The 18,519-nt window shown below is 41.9% G+C and overlaps 2 protein-coding genes across 3 annotated transcripts in view; both read left to right on the top strand.

Moving 5' to 3' along the window:
• The window catches only part of LOC135091506 (tyrosine-protein phosphatase non-receptor type 13-like), a 148,100-nt gene extending 138,298 nt beyond the window's left edge, over positions 1-9,802 (top strand). The window contains exons 4-7 of one of the 2 annotated variants that reach the window (XM_063989221.1): positions 5,381-5,530; positions 7,014-7,253; positions 8,744-8,848; positions 9,234-9,802. In XM_063989221.1, coding sequence (XP_063845291.1) covers positions 5,381-5,530; positions 7,014-7,253; positions 8,744-8,848; positions 9,234-9,533 — 795 coding nt within the window. In that variant the 3' untranslated portion in view covers positions 9,534-9,802. Of the gene's footprint in view, positions 1-5,380; positions 5,531-7,013; positions 7,254-8,740; positions 8,849-9,233 lie in introns of both variants that reach the window. The other variant, XM_063989216.1, reaches the window with a different exon arrangement.
• Positions 9,803-9,976: 174 nt separating this feature from the next.
• Positions 9,977-18,519, top strand: part of LOC135096356 (tyrosine-protein phosphatase non-receptor type 13-like) — a 44,669-nt gene continuing 36,126 nt past the window's right edge. Inside the window, exons 1-10 of the mRNA XM_063997821.1 lie at positions 9,977-10,027; positions 10,468-10,595; positions 11,346-11,565; positions 11,904-12,002; positions 12,315-12,419; positions 12,933-13,027; positions 13,433-13,592; positions 13,993-14,190; positions 15,677-15,888; positions 17,227-17,929. Coding sequence (XP_063853891.1) covers positions 9,977-10,027; positions 10,468-10,595; positions 11,346-11,565; positions 11,904-12,002; positions 12,315-12,419; positions 12,933-13,027; positions 13,433-13,592; positions 13,993-14,190; positions 15,677-15,888; positions 17,227-17,929 — 1,971 coding nt within the window. The remainder of the gene's footprint in view (positions 10,028-10,467; positions 10,596-11,345; positions 11,566-11,903; positions 12,003-12,314; positions 12,420-12,932; positions 13,028-13,432; positions 13,593-13,992; positions 14,191-15,676; positions 15,889-17,226; positions 17,930-18,519) is intronic.

Raw genomic sequence — 18,519 nt, 5'->3', positions numbered from 1 at the left:
AACATTTCATATATATATATATATATATATATATATATATATATATATATATATATATATATATATATATATATATATATATATATATATATATATATATATATATATAATTTTTTTTCTTTTCTTCATTTCAGCTGCTAACTTTAAATTGTTTGAAAAATTGTTCAGATTTTTTAATGTGTCTTTTCATTCTTGTTCAACCGAATCTGAGGCATTTGGAATTGTTTAATCGTGTCAGTGTTCCAACACTTTTTTTTTACTTTTCCTGTGAATCATTTATTTCTGCCTTTAGGGAACTTTAACTTGGTTGAAAAAAATAGTCCATATTTTGAATTGTTCTTTATTCTTCTTAAGTCACAATGGGTGGACTTGTCAATGGTTTTAATGGGGTCATGGTTCCAGCATTTTTTTTTTTTTTTTTTTTTTCAGAATATTTTATTTTTTTTTTATTATTACTGAGGTTTGAAATGTTTTGATATTTCCGCTATTAGTTAAAGTATATGGCAAGTCAAAATATATAAATCAGTTGAGTGTAGCTGCCTTTTTTTCTGAGGGTCATTTTCAAAATTAAATGACTACATAAAATAACGGAAATGTGACGTCATCAGCTGTGACGTCACAGCTCCAGCCCAGCTCTTCCGGGCTGGCGGGGGGATTCAGGGGGAGGGCAGCGGTGTCGCTAAACAAGCCAAATACAAGTAGCCTGCTGGAGGGTATAGCATGTAGCCTGCAGCTTGTAACCTGTAGCCAAGAGGTTGGTAGCCTGTAACCTGTAGCCTGCAGCTTGTAGTAGGTACCCTGCAGCTTATAAAACTGTAGCTGGCTGCCTGTAGTTCCTTTGATCATGAACCAATTCCTGCCAATCTCTTCCCTAAACTTAAACTTGTCTAGCTTATATCCGTTACCTCGAATTCTATCCACATTGTTTACTATGAGAACGTCACTTACATCACTTTTGTTAATTCTTTTACCCATTAAAATACTTCTATCTTGTTCCCAAGTAGGTGGGTAGGTGAATAGATGGGTAAGTGGATCGGTGGATGGGTTGGTGAGTGGGTGGTTGGGTAGATGGGTGGATGGGCTGTTTCGAGTCGGGAGTGGATGGATGGGCGGATATGTTAAAAATTAAAAGAATACTGATCAGAGAGAGAGAGAGAGAGAGAGCGTTTGAATGTTTGAGTAATCTATTGAGAGGATGAAGAAACGAACACTGAGTGAGTGATGGGGTAGATGTGGGAACACCTGGCAGTAAGCGTGGCTGTTTCCATCAGGTCAAGCTCTTAATCAATCCCTTAGTTTAGCAGCTCCTTCCGTCAAATTTCAGATGTTAATCATGAAAATATGTATGTATACATGCAAAAAAAAAAAAAAAAAAAAGCTTTATACATCATAATATAATGGTTGTCTTTACATTTTTTTTTTTTTTTTCATCCGTCCGTTTGTCTGCCTTTGTGATTTCTTTGTCTCCATTTCTCCATCATCCCTTCTCTCTCTCTCTCTCTCTCTCTCTCTCTCTCTCTCTCTCTCTCTCTCTCTCTCTCTCTCTCTCTCTCTCTCTCTGAGTGGATTAGTGGATGAAGAACGGATGAGCGAGTAGGTGGGTTTATGGAAGGGTGTACGGATGGATAACTGGATGGATGTGTGGATGGATGAGTGAATGGGTAAGTGGAAGGGTGACTAGGTGGTTGGAGGCGCGGACGGGTGGGTGGATGAATTGGTCGTGTGTGGATGGATATTTGGCTGGATGAATAGATGAGTGAGTAAATGGATGGATAAGTCAATGGATGTGTGTATGGATAAATGGATGGGTGGATGGATTGATATGTGGATGAAAGGATGAGTGAGTGGATAATTGGATAGATGGATGTATGAATGGGTGTTAGGTAGGTGTGTGGGTAGATGTGGTTGAGTAAGTAGATGGATGGTTTGGTGAACATTATATTAGTGTGCGCGGATCCACATGCTGCCTTCACGAAGCCTATGGTCCAGACGTATGAGTTTAGAGACATTTCGGGGACTAAGTGGTTTGGGTATCAAGTCTTTCGAGTACCAAGTGTTTCGAGTACCAAGTTTCGAGTACCAAGTGTTTCGAGTACCAAACGTCCTGAGGTGTATTTGTACTCGTGTCGATCTGTCTTGAGGATCGTTTGACTTGAGGTTTACATGACGCAAGTACTGTACCATCCGCCCAAATACGAAGTGACTGGCTCCCGTTTTCTTTCCCTCCCCCACGTCCGTCCTCCTCTTCCCCTTCACAGTAATAAAAAGACGCGTTAAAAGTATGGATTGCTTAATTGGCGGCCTTTCCGATGTGAGTGAAAATAGCTTCAGTGCTAATTAACGAGAGAGAGAGAGAGAGAGAGAGAGAGAGAGAGAGAGAGAGAGAGAGAGAGAGAGAGAGAGAGAGAGTTATATCCGCTTCATTAACTATTTTAAACACTAGAAATGTGTTCAGTTCATACAATATTCACCATCACATGAGCGTACCTGCAATCACATAATTCAATTAAGTCAGTACAAGTTTTGGTCATCCGAGAACTTTTATTTATTTTATTCATTATTCTTTAAAGTGAAATATCACCGTTTTGTTTAATTTTCTTGAGACGGAAGGAAGGAAGCTCTCTCACCGTGCCTCACTTGAGCTAATGAAGCGACTCGGGTTTACCTTCGTTAGCGTGAGTGAAGCTCGGATGCATCGAAGCACCGAGCGTCACGACCAGGTAGTCCGAGTCGGTGTGAGTGAGTGAAGCATTGTGAACCTTAGTGCCTCGTGATCCACCATGGACGTTGCCAATGTGCTGCGGGTCGGGCACGTGCTTTTCATCGGCCACCGCCACCATGTCATCAGAAGGAAAGGCAAGGAGGGGAGGGCTGGTGGTGTTACTGGATGCCTTGCGTGTATCTGGCGTGTATTCTGAAACGCTTTGCTCTCTCACCATGACTATTTTCAAAGGCCACAGAGATGATTTGCCGGGTTTTTAAGTGTTTCTCGTGTTAATAACGTGGAAATTTTGTCACTAGAATCATAAGAACACCCATTAAAACCCGTGCACCTTTAACTAGTCTTTTGAATGTAGTGTGAGTCCGGCGCAGAAATGTTTGAGTATGGTCCTCTGACAGACTAAACTTTTTTTTTTAAGCAAGTCGAATAATACATTTACCATTTTTTTCTAATTTGATGACCACGTACAGCTTCCTAACTGATTATATAATTGCTGCAATAATGACATGCATAACAATTAAGCATACAATGGTACACATTGGGTTTTTTTTTTTTTTTTTTTTTTTGTTGCCGGAGAAAGACGAGCGTAATTATGTACCAGTTTGGCATTCCGTTAATTGTTTCGCACTGCCTCGTACTTTAAAACGCGGGGAAAAAAATGTAACGAGACCACTTCTGGCGGGCGGTGAATTTATATAATGGAGGATGGTGGGGGATCAAACACTTGGCAGTGCATCGAAGCCACACGACACTGCCAGGCACGCCAAGATGGTCGTTGAGGACAAGTGTATGGAGTGTTGGTGGGCGCGACTGCCCCGCCACCGCAGCCCAACACTAACACACAGCAGCCTCCGCTTTTATAGGGAATCTCCCGGAAATATCATGTATGTTTCGCGTGGAGGTGCAGTGTTCTGCGCAGTAAAGCCCAGAAAAGGAGCGTCCATCACGCTCAGCACACACCCAATATCATTTAGGAATCGCCGGCACAAACGAAAGGTGAAATCAGTTTCACTTGCAGTCTGGTAATAACGAAATTCAATAAAGAGGCCTTCCGTTTCCTGGCTTTAGTCTAACCTTTCCACAAATGACACTTTTTTTAGATTTCTTTTCAGGCTATCGCTGAATGGTTGAACAATACCTGAACGAGACGACCATTCAAACCCTAAAAATTATAAGTTGCAGCAGAATTGCCCACTGGCGCTCGAAGCCAAGAGCATAAAAAGAAAAAGGTTATCAAGGGAATGTTATTTCCAGTAAAAAAAAATGTTGAGCACTATATATTCTCCATCTACAGCATAACAGATTCTTACAACTTGGTATTTAGCCTCGTGTATGTGAGCGTTGTACTTCAGACTTGTTTTTTTTTTTTTTTTCAAATGAATCGCCACCATCGAAAAAGATTCACTTTACTGGAATACTCTTGCATCAGCAGTAATTTTTCATTGCACGAAGTGTTCGGAGTCAGGCCCAGTAATGGCTGTGCAGTATTGTATTGCATATGGAGAATTTAGTTTTTTTTTTTTTTTTTTTATGTAGGAAGGACACTGGCCAAGGGCAACAAAAATCTAATAAAAAAAAATTCCCACTGAAATGCCAGTCCCATAAAAGGGTCAAAGCAGTGGTCAAAAATTGATGAATAAGTGTCTTGAAACCTTCCTCTTGAAGGAATTCAAGTCATAGGAAGGTGGAAATACAGAAGCAGGCAGGGAGTTCCAGAGTTTACCAGAGAAAGGGATGAATGACTGAGAATACTGGTTAACTCTTGCGTTAGAGAGGTGGACAGAATAGGGGTGAGAGAAAGAAGAAAGTCTTGTGCAGCGAGGCCGCGGAAGGAGGGGAGGCATGCAGTTAGCAAGATCAGAAGAGCAGTTAGCATGAAAATAGCGGTAGAAGACAGCTAGATATGCAACATTGCGGCGGTGAGAGAGAGGCTGAAGACAGTTAGTTAGAGGAGAGGAGTTGATGAGACGAAAAGCTTTTGATTCCACCCTGTCTAGAAGAGCAGTTACCGTGTGTTTTTGTAAAACTGTCCAGCGATGGCCTTCGTACGGTTTCAGAACGTGAGATTTGCATGACAAGCACTTCGAATTTCTCACTGCAGTGTCTTCACGGGCTGGTTGTGTCTCACCCGCCTCACAAGGGAGGTCTCGATCATGTGGAATATCGTTCCCTCTCCAGAAGAGCACACAAACAATCCGCAAGAGGAATAACACGGTAGAATAACTTTGCTTGCTGGTCAGGAACACCCAAACATTTCCGGGCAATATTCCTCCCACAACAAGATGTGGCAGGTCAGTTTACAGTTCATCAGTGGAGGGCGGGCGTCCACACAGCACGGCAGCTGCGGGGAGTGGCCAGGCAAACACGGCGGTTCAAGCTGAAGTTCATACCGCGGGCAAAGATTTCGGCCAAGGAAATATAAAAATGTTGCCAGTGGGAGCGGGTCGTTAGTTGCCCGCCTGTTTTTTTTTTTTTTTTTTTTTTTTTTTTTTTTTTTTTTTTTTTTACTCGTCTGTAATTGGCTTAGTATTTCTTCACTGAGCTTTGTTCCCTGGCGAAGTACCTAGTAATATAATGAATTGCTTGTGAGTCAGGTAAAATTGTGTGTGTGTGTGTGTGTGTGTGTGTGTGTGTGTGTTCATGACGTGGTGGTTTCAGGTGCTGGTGTTCTCCCTTGGGCGAACCCTGTGGGAGGCTGCGGGGGCGGGGTGCGGGGGAGGCGGTGTGTCCCCCAGCCTGCGGTCCACCCTGGCGGCCATGACACACTCGCTGCCCGCCCACCGTCTGGCTCTTGTTCACATTTTCCAGGTAAGCCCTCGGTAAATTTTTGCTGTATATTCGGAGGTATTTTTGCGGCTTTTCTTTCGTTTTCTTTTCTCATTTCTTTTTTGTTTCGTGTTACAGCTTACGTATCTTTTGTTGTTTGGTGGACGTAATTGCATTTTTTTTTCTTTGTTCTTTATTAGTAATTTCATCTTTAATGTTTATACCCTCTATTCTTTATTGCGTTTTCCATTTTCCTTGTTCTCTTTTCTCAAGCTTTATTATTATTATTATTATTATTATTATTATTATTATTATTATTATTATTATTATTATTATTATTATTTCAAGTATTTGCGTCTGATAAGCAGAACAGTATTGTATATCAAGCTTACTAGTTAAAAACCCGATAAAATTGAGATAACAAATAAAAAATTCAATTGCCCCCAATACATGGTTCCATTTTGCGTAACATGTACACATATACCTAAAGACTCGCACAAACATACGCACGCACCCTGATTCTTGAGGCTCCGTGGGCGATATGCAGATGACAGCCACCGGCACAGATTTTCAAGGAACCACTCACAGGCCTCGCTTCGTTTGGCTTCGTGGGATTTCTCTCTCTCTCTCTCTCTCTCTCTCTCTCTCTCTCTCTCTCTCTCTCTCTCTCTCTCTCTCTCTCTCTCTCTCTCTCTCTCGATAACGTGTGGCCTCCTCCCTAATTACCGCGAGGAAGTCTTACAAATTGAGGCTTCATTAAGGACCCATTTGACAGTCCTGTGGTAACATCCTCGCCTAATGAAACCGTGTGGACAATACCGCACTGTCTCCTGGTGGGTCCCGACTCCTGAAGTAGGCTATACGCACTTTTATCAGGCAGGGTTAGTAATCTTCGTAGTAGCTATGCATTACTTGCTTACTGGTTAACCACTTGTGTATCTGGTCCAACTCCTCCGAACCGCCTTGCAGGACTCGCATTCCTTATTTGTCATCTCCAATTTGAGTTCATTATTCATCAGGTGAAAAAGCACGCCGCATATACATCAATAATAGTTATAAGTCCTCCAAATCAAAACATTGTGATAATAAATGTCCATCTTTTTTTTTCCCCAATTGTTAATAATTGTCAGGTAGAAGTTGACGAGGTGCCCACCATGCCTGAAATGTACCTTAGTTTAGCAGGGGAAGGGCTGCGGCTTTACGCGCAGTGAATACTCATGCGTTCATCCACACAGCTCTCCAGCTTACATCGACTGTCATCCCACTCAATTCAGGGAGCTCAGCAGCGAGTAACCATTTGCCACCTGCACAGCCGCACGTCACTCAGAATATCTTTGGTTTGCGTGTGTTGTTCCGCTCAGCTACAATTTTGATTTCAATGATGAGTATATATTTTATTTTCTGTAGACATTCCGTTTACTTGATATGTCTACTCATTTACAATATTTCTCTGCATCTCAAGATTTCCTATCCTAACACATTTTTTTTTCCTATTGTTATTTACCAATGCGTTCCTCCCATTCAGCTGCTGGTGGAGCGGCTGGACACGAGAAATGCGCTCAACTACACCGCCACCGTGCGAGCTCTGCACGAGGAGGCATGTGGTGGCGTTGCCCCGCAGGCCCCGGCCCCGCGCTCCTTCGGGGAGACTCGGGGCAGGTCATACTCGGCACTAGAGCCCCGCACCTCCTCTTCGAGGAACCTGAGCTGCGCCTCCGAGCACTCTGTCAGCGTGGAGGACCTGAGGGCAGCACACCTGTCGCTGGTAAGGACGTGGCAGGTTGGGATCAAAGTAAACGGGGAGATGATGGAAATAACCTTAGCCTACTAATTTTCCAGCAAAATATGATTTTTTTTTTTTTTTATCGTGATCTACACCTCGAAGAGATCAGCAGTGAAATTAATGAACTGAATGAATCTAAACTTAAATTAGCCTACCCCTTAGATAAAACCGCTGATGTTATTTCAAAATTACACATGCGATGTTATGGTCTATAGACTTAAGTAGGGGGTAGCCTAGTTGGCTGTGAGATCGCACTGTCTGAGTCAAGACACATATTAGGGCAATGTTTTGTGCCAAAAATAAATGCGAATTAAATAGTAAGAATACATGAATAAGTAGAAAATTAATTATAAACAAAAGATACCTTGTCATTTCGTTCCTGATCTAACGATATCCTGTCCTCGCGAGGGGGTCCCCTGCGTCCCCTTCAGTCGGATATTTTTCGTAATTGCCGCGTTATTTCGTCTCGGGAGGCTATGTTGTGTATTGTTTTTACTTACCATTTGTTTGTTTATTTTCTTATCTCCATTCCTTCTTTCATTCCTTTTTTTTTTATCTCATCTCCTTTGTCATGTATACTCCATCCACTGGACCATCCGTCTTTCCTTACATAACGATTTGAAATTGTTTTCTTGTTACGCTTCTGCTATTCTTTACTTCATTGTTTTTCTCTTATCTTTGCCAAGTCCTTCTTACCTTCTTTTCTCTCCATTCCTTCCCCTCCCTCCCTCCCTCCCTCTCCTTTACTTTACTTTCACCCTTCCTTCCCTCATTTCTTTGATTTTGATTTATAGTAAAATGTTTGTTATCATCTGTTAAATCCTCAGTATATCAAACAACATTTGCATTTTAAAATCCACAACTGAATTTTCCAGAAATAATGTTTGGATAAATTATGACATTTTAGTTTTGAAGGGTGATTCTCCTTTAGAGGTAAAATATCTGGAGTGAAAGATTGATTTTTATGAAGAATGGGGATGGAGGTTAAGAGAGAGAGAGAGAGAGAGAGGTGTTATGAGGTCAATTTATTCCTGACCTGTTTGTCTGCTTCCTCATTTCCCCAGAAGAAGACAGGAGTGAAACTAGTCAAGAATTAAGGAAGAATTGAAAACTTTTCTGTTTTTTGAGTGGTATGACTTGGAAATTCTGACAATTAACATGGCATATACAGTGTGATTACTATTGACATTATGTGAACCAAGATATATGGGTCTCGCAGACTGCTTTAAAGGAACTGGGGCCAGATAAACAAGAAATCAGATGAAGACAAAGATGATCAATAAACTTGCCTAATAACACCTTTATCTCTCTCGACCTCCACCTCCAACTTGCCTGAATGCCTCATCACTTATAAAGGACGAACCCAGTAAATTGTTGTTAGAAAGCCAAACTTCTGACTGTGAAAGGAATATTAAGAAGGATTGGATACCAAGTGTCTGTGAATATAAATTAACCTTGACCTTTGCCAGCAGAGTGCGGTGCATAATCCAGACAGTTTGCCTCGGTCAGCCAGCATTCTGGGGCAGAGCAGAGCGACCCCTCGCCCAGCGCCAAGGACATCACTGCATGAGGGACAGGTGAGTGATACAAGCTTCCCCTTGTCAGAGTTGTATATAACAGTCTCACCACACACTCACTATGATGCTGATACGACAAAGGGAAGAGGCACAAACTCTCATGCATTATTCATACCTCATTTACATACTGATTTTATCCATTGTATGAGATTGTTAAAGTAGATGGGAGAACTTTTATTTGTATTATTCATGTCAGTTTTATGTATATGAAATGAACTGTAGTAGATCTTACTAAATAAATTTAATCAATAAATCGATCAATCAGTAAGAGCAGTCTAACTAGTTATTAAGTTAATGATATCCTCTGTACTGTATCATATAGCCCTTTCCTTTGCTACAGTTTGGTAAAAAGAGAGAGAGACAATAAAATAATTCTCTTCTCCAGCACATCTCAAAGGAAGCTGAGGAGAGGAGTCTAGTGAGGGCCAAGAGAACATTTCATTCTCTTGGGTCACTCAGCACTACCAAGGAAAACCTGCCACCTGCAACCAGCACTCCTACCACCACCAGCACTACCACAGCACACCACATGAGCCCCATCCAGGAGGCACCTCAGGGCAGGGTGGCGGAGCAAAATGGCTCGGCAGGAAAAGCTTCGTGTGGTGTCGAGCCCAAGACAACCGTGACTGTGGGCCGGAGTGCCACAGTGGCCGGGGACATCAAGGTGCATGGCCAAGTGTGGTGATGGATGGAACAGTAACAATAACATCCTTATTACTGGCTTTTGTTGTGGCACACGGAGATGTCTTGACCCAGCCATCCATTGAGCGCTGGCTGTTTGTCATTCGTCCAAGACATAGATCCTTATTACCTGTGCTTGCTGTGGAACATCTTCATTCATTCATTCTTTGTTATGGTGTTTGGTTTTATAAGTTTGTGTATTGGTAGTGGCCAGCTACTGTATGGTTTCTTGTGGCATGCTTTTTTTGCCTTGTGAAATAAAAAAAACAGTTACAGTGCTTGTCATTGGAATTGTCACTGGGACTTCATGGGCTATTTAATTTTTTTAATACCCACACTGCTTCTAGTGAAGTATGGGTGCTTTTAGTAAAATTATTTCATGTTTGGCAACTCGGCCTTAATGTCTAAGATGATGTACATAGGCAGGAAAAAAGACAGTTGCTCATCATGGCTGTCAAGAGGGTGTACTTCCTGATTCCTCCTGCCAGCCCTCCACCTGTTAGGCTTCCACTTAGATTGTTGTTCAACTGTCTAACTAGACAAAGGATTGCTGCAAAGTGCTGTCAAGGGACATCATCACAGTCATCACATCCTTTCTCAAGGCTGGATATTTTATGCAGGCCATCTCAAAGATACATGAAAGTGAATGACAAGAATGCTACAGCAAAATACCACAGAAACCTTCCTGCATTTTATGAAGAGTTCAGGAAGCATGAGTGGATGTTCACAAAATGCTCAATAAATTTATTTGGTGCATTACTGTTTTTATATTGCTTCACATAACACTGAGGCAGGGAGTGGCAATTCCAATGGTGACCACTGTATACTTATACTATTTATTTCCATTAAACTTAGTCAATTTGTAGTTATAGAAATAACTGGGTAGGTTTCACTTTTGTGTACTTCCTAAGTCTGTATGCTAACACACTTCTCTGAAGGTTTTGACTTCATGTATTCTGCAGGGTGGTGAGGGCCGGGGTGCAGATGAGGGGGTGAGACGCCAGCACAAGAAGGTTCCCCCCAAGAAGCCTCCAAGGTCACGTGCCATGTCCATGGATAACCTCTTGTAAGTGAAGTGCTTCCTATGTAAGTAATTCTTTGTCTGCACACTGTACTAAAACACTCATCTTTACATTTCTTGTTTTGCACTGTCATCATCCCTGTATGGAGCATAGATTAGGATCATCAGTTCTTCAAATTGTGGCTTATATGCATAATTTCTGCATTAATGGTGGTGTCTTACTTTGTAATGCTACATTTTGACAGAGAAAACATGCATGGATGACAATATTTCAACTGTCATTTCATTAACCACAGATCATCTACTCTGGTATTAAAAGTGGTGCTCTGTTTATCCAATGAGTGTGCTGTCAAATATGAAAATTTCACTTTATTCTGCTGTGGACACTTGAGGGAGATGTTTTTGTAGAACAGAGACAAACCATTTAGGGCATTACACTGCCAACTTCATTGACTTGTACTGTACGTGAAGGAAGGTGTCATGTGGTAAAAGTGAGTTGTCCTCGGAGAGAAAATCATGCAGACCTTTTTGTCATGGTCATTATTTGCAAAACTTGTACAACTCTTTCATATGGAGTTTAAGAAATTAATGATTATGATAGTAATGATAAAGAAGTTTTTTTCTGCATGGGAAAGAGTATATTAACTGTTCTCTCATCTCTCTCCAGTATTAATTCAATTTGTTCGTGTATTTTGTTGACAGCCTTCCTTTAACATTTTGCCATCCAGTTTCTTTTCTTGTATGCTCTCTTTGCAAACTCTTTTATTCACAAACCTTGCTTAACCTTCATTCTAGGAACTCTGAGGCTGAGATGCGGCAGAACCTGTGTGATGCCGTGCCTAGGAAGCGCCGTCTGGTGATGCGCACGCCATCCCGCCTCTATCGCATTGCTGGGCCTGAAGCGAAGGGAGCGGGCAGCTGGGGTGTGTCTGGAACACCTCACATCCTTGGTCCAGAGTTTGTGGTGCGCAGCAAAGATCCTCCAAGGGTGGTCAGTCTCCTGCAGGATACTCAGGTATTGTATCAGTGTCCATATGCAGGATGTCGTTATTTATTTGTCCCTCACTTGTCTGTATTTTCCAAAGGAGAAGTATTCAGTTAACACCTTGCTACATGAAAAGTGATGGGATACAGAATTTTTATATTCAGTGAGTGTCCATGCATAAATTGCTTAGTTTGGTACATTACTAAAAGCATAATTGTTTAAAACTAGAAGTAAATTATAAATCTTAAGAAAAATATATAAGCCCCAAATATTGCATGATCTACAATTACAGTGGAACTACGAAAGATTTACTCTATTTCAAACTTTGCCAGTTTATGACACTTGTTGAGTGAGTTTTTCTTGTGCAGGTGAATGTGGTAAAGAGAGTGACGGTGGTGTTGGTGGCAGGAAACAGGCTGGAGGTGGTGTGTGACCCGGCCTCTACTCGGGTCAGCCATGTCCTTCAGGTTAGTGAAGAGAATATCATTTCCTAGAATCGTCATAACTATTAGATTTTATTAATGTAATTTTTTAACAGTAAAACTGAGTAAATCAATAAAGTATATAAGTAAAGCCATTTCTCAGTTTATTGCATCTGATTTTATTTGTATTGATGTGGATCCTTGCATTATTTCATATTATGCAATCATAACTGAATTTTTACTCTGAATAGAACTGAAATATTTACATAGGAAAGAAGGCACAAATAGAATTCTTACTTTTACATATGTGTGATGAATAAGATTGTTGTCAGTACTGAAACAATGTGACTTGTTCAGGCTGTGCACAGGACAGAGAGTCTCCCCCTGGCTGAGCACCTGGGCCTGGCTGTGCTGGGCAGTGGGGAGTTTCACTTTGTTGCTCCTCAGACCAAGCTGTACAAGGTGAGGCATTAGGAGGGATCTCATGTTTATTGGTGTGCATCATTGTCACCACCATCATCATCATCATCACCGTCATACACAGAGGTCAATAGATGCAAACTCTCATGATAAGTCTAGCGATAGTTATCATAATAAACCACACTCAGGTTTACATACATAACACACAGAGATGTTAATGTATGAGTGACAAATTTCTTTTTGATGTGATGCATTGGTAATTATGTGTATGGTAGTAAATAGAGACGGGAGAAATGAGAAAGCATTGAGAGTGATTACGTACTGAGCTGGGAATGACAGTAGAGGATAACCTGTGGCCAGGAGAACTTGTAAACAGTGTTTGGTGATAATGTTGAAAAGTTTTGGAATAGTAATGAAGGAAAGCATGTGCATCAGTGAAGAGAAAGACAGGATGTTTTGAGTATAGATATGGAGGCAGGATAACACCATTCACCATAATACACTTACTAAGACTATTCCCTCTGTGTGTGTGTGTGTGTGTGTGTGTGTGTACAGGTGGCCCCGCCAGGCTGGAAGGAGCGCCATCCCACCAAGGATGGCCTCATGCAGGACAACTTCACGCTGCACCTGCGTTTCATGTGCTATGCAAGGTGAGCTTTGGTTGTTCACTCACTACAGCTTTGTGACACCAGATTTGCCATACTGTGACATACCATTACCTTTTTATATCCTCAGGGCACAGCCACAAAGATTTAGCTTCCTTATTTAATTTCATAGGACACAGGGCACCCTTCTCCATGCAGCCAAACAGCATCTCTTCTTCTGATTCTTCTGATCTCTGATGTGATATTATTTGTTGGAATCTCAAAGTCTCAACCAAGCAGAACAGGGAAAGTAATAATTATGCCATCTATCTCATAACATTTGTTTTATCACCAAGTCATTAGCAGACTTTGCTTATTCCTTCTTAAAATCTACTCTAATCAGTAATAAGTCAATGCAGCAAATCAAAATTCAGTAGACAACAGAGTCACTGCCTCCACTCCTGGCCTCAGGCTGAGCAGCATTGAGATGACAGAGAGCAGCAGCCGCCACCTGCTGTATCTGCAGCTGCGCCACGACCTGCTGGAGGGCCGCCTGCTGCTGCCCCTTGACAACCTCCTGCAGTTGGCTGCCCTTGCACTACAGGCTGAGTTTGGGGACAGGAAGGACCAGGTAAGACCAAAACAAAAGATTGAATTAAGTTTTCACTTGTTATTTGTAGTGTGGCATTTTATTTATATATGTGTATAGCAGGTTAAGGTGATGGCAATCTTGGTTTCCTTTCCTTCAGTCCTGATGTGGATATTCACATCACACTGATATAGATGCAGTTCATCATCCAAGCTGTCACACCATTAACAAACCTTGACAGTAGTGAAGTAGTTACCTTATGTGTTAATTTCTGACTCCTTTTATTGATCTTGACACACCACAAAATCTTCCTTATACATACTATGTTTTACAGTACATTGTATAGTTTTTTCTTCTTTCCTCCATTCTTATACAAAAGAAATACAAATCCTGTTACAGTTTGAGCCATTGCCACAACTTAGCACATTTCTTAACTTCACAGGACCAGAGCTACTTCCTATCTGAGCATTACGTCCCTGAGTCACTGCTGCGTGGTGGCCAGGCAGCTACAGTAGTGGAGGAGCTGCAGCATAGGCACGCAGCACTGGCTGGTCTGCCCTACACCATGGCACAATGCCGCTTTGTCTCCATGCTGCAGGCTGCCCCACACTATGGCACTCACTACTACCACGTGACTCAGGTACGCCTTGTGTGTGTGTGTGTGTGCGTGTTGTGTGTGTAGTAATGCACATTTTACAACAGAAATGCAGCAGAGAATTGCAGCAAAAGGGGCTTGCAGCTTGACAGAGTAAGGTAATGTGACCAGTTTGTGTTGGCTTTATTTTCTGGATGTAAGTAGAATACTTGTTATTATGTTCTTATCCTGTATATGTAGCATTTGTAATTATTTTGTAATTAAGCTTGTTTTTTGTATGGATTTGAAGGAAGCCATGCTTGCTTGTGTGATATACCTCTGTCTATAAGAAGCAGTAAATAGACTTGACTTCCAAGTTGGGATTGTGGAGCAAGTCAGGCTTCCTTGTTCTGTTTGGTATTTCATTGACTCATCAGTTTTCATATTTTTCTCCAAATTAGGTTACAACACATGGAAGTCACAGTATCTTTGAAGAATGTGGGAATGATACACTTAAGATATCAGTTGTTATTCAGCTCATAAATGATGATTACCTCCTCTCTTAATTGTTAATTCAATTCATGTACTCACAATTTTTAGAAATTATTTTGAAAGTACAACTTTTGCTTTTTTTTTGTCCTCATGAGTGAGGAATGAGTCAGTCCACATAGCAGTGAAGCGACTGGTTTGTGGAGCTGTGTACATAGCTGGATCAATTACACCGCTTTGTATGGCTTCCCTCTGTCTTATGTACTTCCAGATAGCCATTTTGTTCTTACTTTTATCCTACCAATTTTATAATGGCAGATGTTTCAGCTTTATGTTCCACCTCAAGTAGGTTCATGCTAGAAACTTTTGATTTGTAAGAAGTGTTTTCTGTATTGATTGTTTATAGCAGTGTTGTGTAGAAGTTCCTTCTGGAACAGTGTTTGTCAGCCTGGTATACTGGAAGAAACTGCAATACGCATAGTCTGTTAGGACAGTAAAGCTGCACATCAGTTATTGCTTCACAAAGTTCCTACTTTTTTATGGCATGGAACCAAAGTATTACTATTTCATCATATTGGTTTCCTTTCTAATGACATCTCATTAGTGAAATTAGTAATTGAATATTTTCACTTAATTTATAGTGATATAGCAAATTATGTCTTTGTAACTGAAATATAAAGGAATTTAAGCAGCCAAAGCCTGACTTGAAGATACTGGACTGCAGTAGGTGTTGGAACATGAAAGGTTCTGGAAACTAGATGGAATTCCTTGGTGATTATTGTGTTGTGTGCAAAACACTCTCAACTTCAGCATGGTGAAAACAGAGGAACATTGAGATTTTGCATTGTTGTGATGAGTTTCCATTTTCTTCTCACACCACACCATTCATTTTTGTGTTGCATTGCCCTCCCATAGTCATCAGGAAAAGCTTTTTCTGGCAGCTTGCAATCTACTCTGAATGTTACCGGAGACACTCACACTGCTGTGAATTTTAAAGCAGCTTAAAAATGAGGGCCAGTAAGGTAACATGCTTGGGTGTGTGATGAGAGCTGCCTCCCCTCAGGACAAGGGCCGGCAGCAGTGGTGGCTGGGGGTAGGAGGGGAGGGGGTGCTGGTGCTCCCAGGCGGTCCTCTTGGTCCTGAGGCAGTGGCCAGGGCTTCTCTCCATCCCTGGGCTGCTGTCAAAAGACTGTCATATGCCACACATAGACTCAACATTGCTCTCAGAGGCTCTGACAAGCCAAGCAAGATTAAGTTTAACCTCCAAGAAAACAGGTGAGTGTAGGTTCTCAGGGTGTTCTTAGCAACAATAACTGTGTCTTACTCACTTGCTGTGCTCCTTAGCTGGTTTCTTCTTACATCAGTCTTTTCCCTCCTGTGCTTATCCTCACTACCATTGTATGTTGTCTTTGCATATCCTTGTATTTGTTGTCCAGACCTGTAGTGTCTTGCTGACTCATGAGCTTATAATGCAACTTCTTGTATTTTTGATGATCTCCTTGTGGTGGTTGCTTGGTGGTCTGATGTTTCTCTCCTCGCATGGGAATGTGGAGTTGGGTGATCACTGAACAACAGGGAAAGGTTGGTTGTATTATTGCTGACTGGTTTTTAGCATCTGCCTTTTTTTTTTTCATTCACATTACTTTATTTCCTTCACTTATACCATTCTACTTTCCATATTTCTTCTCTTCTTCATTCTATTCTCTTTTCATTTCCTGCCTATTTAGTTGTATTAACATATTTTTACTCCTCTGTAGTTGCTTTCACTTCATATCTTACTTTTTTTTTAATTTACTAATTAATTTCTTTTACCTGATGCACTTTGTTTAATTTCTTACACTAATGCAGTCTTTCCATTCTTCTACTTTTCACCACATTTCATGTTCTTAACAAATACCATCTTTACATCTTGACGTCCTCTCATTCTCTCCTCCTCCGCCTCCCTGGGATGCCTTTGGTAGCACAGCCTGTTAAAGGGATAGCCACTTCCTCATTCCTCCTTCCTCCCTCTCATATAATCTGGCATGTTTGTGTAACAGAGAGAGAGAGAGAGAGAGAGAGAGAGAGAGAGAGAGAGAGAGAGAGAGAGAGAGAGAGAGAGAGAGAGAGAGAGAGAGAGAGAGAGAGAGAGAGAGAGAGAGAGAGCGTGTGCAGGGCTTCCCTCTCCCTAACTGATATTGTCGTAAAGCTGCTCTCATGCCTCCTGCTCACTCTCCCTCTGCCCCAGGCCACGAGGCAGGCAGTGGCAGCATCACAGTGGAGGGAGGTGGTTGTGCTGTGTGTGTATTGTAAGGAGACTCACTTAGCAAGGCAGGAGGGAGAGAAAGCCAGCTGTTGTGCTGTGAAAAGTAAAAGAGACTGATTAAGATGTAAGGGAGGAGGAAGAGCAAGTGATAGAGGTGTGAAGGAGGTGTAGGGATGTTGGATTACCAGTGGTTTATGGGAGGAAAGGAGGGCAAAGGCATGACTGTGGCACTGTAGAGGAAGGAAAAGAGTAGGACAGGTGACGGAAGAGATGTGAGCAACAGGAATAAATGCTGTGGTAAATGTTATCTGGAAGATCTGTGCATGAAATAACTATTGACATGTGCTATCTCCCCAACGTGTCACCAGGAGCCGCCACGTGTTCTATCTTGCCACTGTGCACCAGAGTCTGTATCGGGAAACGACACCCCAAGCCTCCCAGCAGCAGGCAGCCAGCAACACTTCCTCTGCTGCCACCACTGCCAGGACAAGCCTTTCCTCAGCTGATGCTCTTGAGGATGTAGTAGATTCTGGAACTTGCCTGGAAGCTGCAGGGGCTGCCGAGCCCACGTCTGGGCTAGCAAAGGTGTCTGCAGCCCCAGCAGGAGACAGGAAGGGGGTAGCTCACCCAGCGTTGCCAGCAGCATCAACGCCAGGCCACCAGAAATCCTCTGATAGTCTTTCTCGTGAAAACTTCCTCTCAGACATCCTGTGGTGCACTGGAGGAGATGAGGCAGATGAGGTCTTCTCAGTTGAAAATCTTGAAAATGATTACCAACAAAGACTTAGAAAGACGAGAGGTATTGGAGTGACGGCAAGCACAGCTGAAATACAAACTGAGGAAAGGAAAGGGGAGTCTGGCCCAAAGAGGACTGAGAGACCAGAAGGGGATGCAGGAGTGACAGAAGGAAACAAAGTGTCTCCACCTCGAGTGTTCCACCAGCGGTCCAAGAGCAACGTAGAAAGCAGCAGCCACAGACTCGGCTGTGGAAGTAATGTTGGTAGCAGCATCAGGCCGGAGCTGACCCGAGAGTTTGGCAGTGACGAGTCACTCCTTTCCTCTCCAACCAAGGTGAGGACAGTACTAATTGTTTTCTTTCCTTTACAGGATACACTACACCTTTATGTTCTGTTAACATAACATATAATTATGCATTGCTCATTGACATAACATATCCATGTCTTCCCCTTGGCATTGTGTTGCCATAGTCATTGTGTTCTTTTCCTTGCATTGTGATGTGGGGCATTGGTCATGTGTGTGTGTATGCCTCACAAGCTGTACTGCTGTCTACAAAAAGGTTTCATAAAAGACTGTTTAGTACAATATTCTGTGTCATTTCTTTTGTAATTGGAATAGCCTGTAGCTATCATGAGTAATTTTAAAAATTTAAACACCTTGCCTCCATATGGTACATTCCTTCTTCATGATATTGCATGATTATAATAATGAGTGGTGCAGCAAGGACCCTCTCCTTCAGGGAGCTTGGAAGTGAATTGTGAGAGAATGTTTGTGAGTGTGTGGATGTAGATGTTTTGTTTCAGCTATTGGCCTGGTATATACACTGATGATTTATCTCATTTTTAAATATCAGATATTCACAATATTCTTAAGAGTCTTTATCTTTATAGATACTCCTGTTATAAATCATCTTGTCTCATTGT

This window comes from Scylla paramamosain, chromosome 3 (genome assembly GCF_035594125.1).
Source record: "Scylla paramamosain isolate STU-SP2022 chromosome 3, ASM3559412v1, whole genome shotgun sequence".
NCBI classification, from domain to species: domain Eukaryota; kingdom Metazoa; phylum Arthropoda; class Malacostraca; order Decapoda; family Portunidae; genus Scylla; species Scylla paramamosain.
The sequence above is the reverse complement of the archived record's forward strand: the minus strand, read 5'-3'. Positions and strand labels throughout refer to the sequence as shown.